The 6431-nt window shown below is 39.1% G+C and overlaps 1 protein-coding gene across 1 annotated transcript in view; it reads right to left on the bottom strand.

The window, feature by feature from the left end:
- Nucleotides 1-5949: 5949 nt before the first annotated feature.
- The window catches only part of INSC (INSC spindle orientation adaptor protein), a 123656-nt gene continuing 123174 nt past the window's right edge, over nt 5950-6431 (bottom strand). Inside the window, exon 13 of the mRNA XM_037150582.2 lies at nt 5950-6103. Coding sequence (XP_037006477.2) covers nt 5975-6103 — 129 coding nt within the window. The 3' untranslated portion in view covers nt 5950-5974. The remainder of the gene's footprint in view (nt 6104-6431) is intronic.

Here is a 6431-nt window from a genome sequence, read left to right as displayed (position 1 = left end):
CTACGGTGGTAGTAGTTATTTCTTGGATGCAAGTCCCAGCCTTTACATTAATTTCTGGTGTAATTTTAGACAAGGTTCTTACTCCTAAGTGCAGAGTGTAGAGATGAGATGGGAGGGGAGGGAGGGGATAGGATGGCATGGCATGGGATGGTCTCTGCATTCCTCACAGAATCAAAGCCTCTGTTTCCAGCATGCTATGGGTTTACATTTGAGGGACCACTAAGAAGGACCAAGCAATCGAAATAGGTGCAAAGGTGAGATTTGGTTGACTTTGTAGCCACATTTATTGTGCACTTGTCATTATGCACTCTTCTAAGCCTTTCCTATGTATTAGTGCACTTAATTTTTATAACTCTATGATTAAGGCGATATCATTAATCCCATTTTACAGATGAGGAAATTGAGAAACAGGGTGGTTATGCACCTTGCCCAAAGTCACATAGTAAGTTCAGAACCAAGATAGGCTACAGAGCTCATATTTGTTTTAACTATTTTGCTTTACAGCTTTTCTAAGGGGATTGGTTTACTGACAACTAACCCAGCACCCTCCAGTCTAAATTCACAAGTAATTCCAGCACTTACTCATTTTTGCTTTTCTTCGCTGGTCCCAGAGCAGATCCTCATGCTACGTGTGCTGGGGGATGATGGTTCTCATAGGTCCAGAGTCAGACTTCCCTTCCAGTAAGTGTCTGGTGCTAAGTTCCTGTTTTCTTCCTAATTGGCCTCTGAAGTCAGAGAGATGTGGAGTTAGCCCCCTCCCCCTTGTTAGTGTTAACTATTGGATTCTGGAACATTACTTAACATCTCCAAGTCTCAGTGTCCCCATCTGTAATGGAGGGCAGAAATGGGAATATTACTAATAGCACCTAACTCACAAATGTGAAAATTATGAGAGGTAATACATGGTAAAATGACTGCTCGTAGGAGGCAGTCACTAAAGAGGAGAGGATCATCGTTAGAACTGATCCTGGAGCAAACTTCAAAGGGAGCTCCTGAGCTAAGGAAGGGGTCCTTCACTTCTCCCTTGCTCTGAGACTAAAATGGGGTCTTTGGCCCAGGGCCTGACTAAGGCAGTTTCCTGAAACCCAAAAGCTGCTCACAGATCTACCAAGGACTCAGTCAATCTGCAGGCTGTGAAACTCAGAGGAGCCAGGGTTGGTTTGAGGGTTTCATCAGCTGAAGCTGTCATTCCTCCTGTCTCCCCCACCCTGTATAGCCTAGAGAAGGAGAGCAGTACTTTCTCCCACTTTCTACAGGTTTTCACTGTAAATTCCATCTATAGCTTGATGTCATCTTTCTATTCCTTTTTCACAGATTCTCTCAAAATAGAATTCCACCTTTCTGAATAACATTATTTTTTAATATATTTTATTGATTGCTATTACAGTTGTCCCAATTTTCCCCCTTTTACCTCACTCCACTTGGTATCCCTCTTCCCTCCAGCAATTCTCCACCCCTTGGTTCACGTCCATGGGTCATGCATAGAAGTTCTTTGGATTCTCCATTTCTTCCATTATTCTTAACGTCCCCCTATTTTATACCTACCAGTTATGCTTTTTAATCCCTGCACCTGTTCCCTCCTTTTCCCCTTCCCCCTCCTAGCTGGTAACCCTCCAAATGATCTCCATACCTATTATTCTGTTCTTGTTCAAGGACTTTACAAGTGTTTGGCATGAGTTTTCCACTCTGCATTTGGCTTACTTTTTTTCCTCTTCTTCTTTTGCTTATTAATAAAGTTTTATTTCTGTGTAACATTATCCTTTTTTGCTATGAATTTCTGGGTGTTACAAAAAATATTGCTAAAGGAACAGTAATTATTCTGACATTTAAAACAGCCAGAGAAAAGATATGATGAAGCTTCAGGTCCTACTGTTAACAGTGAAGGGCACCAGATGTTAGACTTCAGTGCTTGAGTTTTGGCTAAGATGAGATGCTATCTCTAGTTTGACCAAAACTCTGTCTCTGTAGTCAACATTCCCAAGGCTTTGTTCCTTGGGAACAAAGATTTGTTTGATGCAGGTCAGCACCTTATTGTCTTGAGGGCTTAAGACTTCAGGGAGTAGTCATGCAAGGGTTTCTGTGGGGGTCATATGAGACTATCCTCTGTTCCCCTTGTTCTTCTTCTAAAGGGGTCTGCCACATGCCAGGGAAGGAAAAATTAGGGGAGAATCCAAGCTGCATGACCAGCAATGTAAAAGGTCAGGGGGTCAAAACTGTATGACCAGCAATATGTTAGGACAGGAAAGGTCGCCCTGAGGGTGAGGTTCCACTTTATAATTCTCTGTTGCTAGGCACCCAGGCTTTCTGCCCTGCTGACCTGCCCTTACTGTTCCTACTCTGCTCATGTCTAACTGCCTACTATATCACCATGTGGACAGAAAGCTCTCATTGCAACAGGGTCTTACAGTGGAAGCTTCCTTAGTGTTATTTGTGTTCTGATGCCTTTGACTAAGTTCTCAATCCCTTTCATCTTATATTGTCCCTCCCTATTTTTTTAATGTTTAGATTTCATTTATTTTTAAGGTTCACAACAAAATTGAAGTTAAAGGTACAGAGATTTCCCATAAACCTCCTGTCCCCACACATGTAGAGCCTCTGCCATTACCAGCATCCCTCGCCAGAGTAGTACATTTGTTACAACTGATAAACATACAGTGATACATCATAATTACCCAAAGCCCATACTTTACATTATGATTAATTCTTCATGCTGTACATTGTACCAGTTTGAACAAATGTACAATATGTGTCTATGGCATCACAGAGTATTTTCCCAGCCTAAAAGTCCCCTGACATAAACAGTGTGCCAGTTCACCCCTCTGCACCCAACTCCTGACAACTATTGATCTTTTTACTGTCTCCATAGTTTTGCCTTTTCTAGGGTGTCATCTAGTTGGAATTATACAGTATGTAGCCTTTTCAGATTGGCTTTTTTTACTTAGTCATATGCTTTTAAGGCTATTCCATGTATTTTCATGGCTTAAAAGCTCATTTATTTTTAATACTGAATAATATTCCATTGTCTGGATTTATTTATTCATTTTTCCTCCTGAAAGGCATCTTGGTCACTTTCAAGTTTGGACAATTATGAATAAAGCTTTTATAAACATCCATGTACAGGTATTTTTTTTTTCAATTGTTCAAGTACAGTTTTCTGCCTTCTACCCTTATCCCAGCCCATCCCCCCATTCCTTTCCACCTCTCTCCCATTTCAACCCCTCCCTTGTTATTGTCCAAGTGTCCTTTATACTGTTCCCGCAAACTGTTTACTCTTTTCCCCTGAAATTCCCTCTCCTCTCCCCTTTGATCACTGTCAGCATGTACAGGTTTTTGTGTAAACTTAAGTTTTCAACTCCTTTGGGTAAACACCGAGAAGCATAAGTACTGGATCATATGGTAAGAGTGTGTTTAGTTTCTTAAGAAACTGCTAAGCTGTCTTCCAAAGTGGTGGGTACCACTTGCATTCCTACCAGCAACACACAAGAGTTCCTGCTGTTCCTTATCTTCACCAGCATTTGGTGTTGTCAGTGTTCAAGGTTTGGGCTATTTTAATAAGTGTGTAGTGCCTTGTTGCTTTAATATGTATTTTTCTGATAACATAGAATATGGAACATCTTTTCATATGCTTATTTACCAGCTGAGTAACTTCTTTGTTGAGGTGTCTGTTAAAGTTTTTGTTTTCTTTAATAGGATTGTTTTCTCACTGAGTTTTAACAGTTCTTTGTGTATTTTGGGGAACCTGTCTTTACTAAATGTGTCTTTTGCAAATATTTTCCCCAGTCTGTAGTTTGTCTTCTCATTCTTTTGACATTGTCTTTTGCATACCAAAAGCTTTTAATTTTAATGAAGTCCAGCTCATCAATTATTTCTGTCAAGGGTCATGACTTAAAGAGTCATTACTATACCCAAGAAATGCATGTTTCCTACTGTGGTATCTTCCAGTAGTTTTATAATTTTGCATTTTACATTTTGGGCTGTGGTCCATTTTGAGTTAATTTTTGGAAAGGTTTGTTTTTGTTTTTGTTTTTCACATGAATCTCCTGTTGTTCTGGCACCATTTGTTGAAGAGATAATCTCTGTTCCATTGTATTTTCTTTGCTCCTTTGTCAAAGATCAGTTAACTATACTTATATGGGTCTATTTCTGGGTTCTCTATTCTGTTCCATTAATCTATTTTTCTAGTCTGTAACCAGTACCACACTGTCTGGATTTTACGCCTTGTGGAGATTCTTGAAGTCAGGTAGTGTCAGTCTTCCAACTTTGTTCTTCTGCTTCAGTATTGTCTTAATTATTTGGAGTATTCTGCCTCTCCATGTAAACTTTATAATCGGTTTGTTGATATCTCCAAAATAATATTCTGGAGTTTTAATTGGGATTGCACTGAATCTTCTCAAAATGGGAAGAACTGACATCTTGACAATATTGAGTCTTCCAACCCATGAACATGGAATAACTCTCTATTTATTCACTTCTTTGATTTAATTCATCTGAGTTTTGTACTTTTCCTCAAATAGATTTTGTACATTTTTGTTAGATTTCTACATAAGCGTTTCATTTGGGGGATGCTAATTAAACAATATTGTGTTTAATTTCAAATTCCACTTTATTATTGCTTTGTAAAAAAGTGACCGACTTCTATATATTAACCTTATATCCTGGAACTTTTCTGTAATTGCTTATCAGTTTCAGGAGTTTTGCTGTTGATTCTTTCAGGTTTTCTACATGAACAATCATGTCGTATAAGAACATGAACAGTTTTGTCTTCCTTCTTAATGTGTATACATTTTATTTCCTTTTCTTGTTTCTATTGCATTAGCTAGAATCTCCAGTGTGATATTGAAAAGGAGTGATAAAAAGAGACACTCTTGCTTCATAACTGATCTCTCAGGAAAACTTCAAGAAGAAAGCTTCAAGTATGATGTTAGCTGTGGGCTTTATAGCTATTTCTTATCAAAATGAGGAAATTACCACGTCTTCCTAGTTTTCTAAGAGTTTTCTTTTTTATCATGAATATTATATTTTGTCAAGTGCTTTTCCGTATCTACTAATAGGACCATGTGATTTTTCTTCTTTTGCCTCTGAGTGTAGAATTGGGAAGAAATGTTCACAGTAGTCCCTTGCAAGCCCCAGCACACCATCACTGTCAAGTACACTTTTGAAGAGGTGTCAGTCACTGAAGCCTCATCTGAGAAAGCTGTTCACCATGAGGTTCCACAAAAGTGGAGAAGCCCAGGGAAACTGAGCTCTGGAACTTGAAAAATATTTTTGATTTTTCACTAAATTACTCAGAACTTGACCCATTTATGTACCTATGAAAACAATGCAACTCTCCATGCAGTTTAGCTAGCAGTTGGAATTTTTTGTGGCATGAAACCTTGGGAAGCAAGAAATTGGTCCAAGACAAAATTTAGTCCAAATTAGTCCAAGACATAATGTAATCCAAGACAAATTTGGTATGATTTCATTTATTAAAGAATAAAAGTTTCCTTCTAACATATTCTGTCCAACTATCAATTTTATTTAAAATCTTTTAGAAAGAGCAAATCTAACTTTTAAAAAACTGCTGGGCAGTTATAATACTCTGGTTCCCAAGTTGTGTGTGTGTGTGTGTGTGTGTGTGTGTGTGTGTGTGTGTGTGTGTTTTAAAACGAGGCAAGATTATATAGTGGGAGTAGGGAAAGCAAGCCGAAGTGAAATCACTTATGACCATCTGTCATATTAGCCATTATGCATTTCAACATCTGCAACTGAAAAGTCACAGAAGTCAAAAAATGAAAACAAAAAAGAGTTCCAAGGAACACAGATTGCCTGATGATGTTGCTAGAATATTTAGCCCTATGTCCATCTCATGTAAAAAATAAATTAAGTATAAATAAGGAGCTAAAGTGGCTGGTGTTTACTCAGGTGTGTTCACGGGTTTGTACTCAGAGTGGGTATAAGAATGGGGCCAAATGCCCTTCCTCTTCCACACCCGCTACACAAAACTCTCCTCCATGTTGCTGCAGAGTAAGAAAGAGTCCACAAGCCTGGGCTGGACTAGTTGCTGGAAGTCAGAGTCCTGGAGGCCTTCAGGGCAGACCCCGGCCAATCTACGCAGAGCAGCCTGGGGAGAAAACAGAAGAGATGACACAGATCAGACTGGGCCCTCCTCGGGTGCATGTATTTCCTTCAACTACTCTGAGAGATGCATTTCAGGAAGTGGCTTGTTTACCAGGCAATTTGAGCTGATCCTCACCTTGACACCTTAGTCATCCAGTCCTTTTGGTCACCTGACCATCATAGCAATCTCATCACTTGTTCCATTTGTACCTTGGTCACCATGGTGGATGTCATCTGAAAGTCTTCATGATCTTAATAATGGTATTGCCATTTTGGCTTTTTAGTCATCCTAGGAACCTAGTTGTTTTCAAGATCCGTCATTTTAAGTATCT

The sequence above is a fragment of the Artibeus jamaicensis genome, unplaced genomic scaffold, assembly GCF_021234435.1.
Source record: "Artibeus jamaicensis isolate MK-2021 breed Jamaican fruit bat unplaced genomic scaffold, CSHL_Jam_final contig_797, whole genome shotgun sequence".
Classification (NCBI taxonomy): domain Eukaryota; kingdom Metazoa; phylum Chordata; class Mammalia; order Chiroptera; family Phyllostomidae; genus Artibeus; species Artibeus jamaicensis.
The sequence above is the reverse complement of the archived record's forward strand: the minus strand, read 5'-3'. Positions and strand labels throughout refer to the sequence as shown.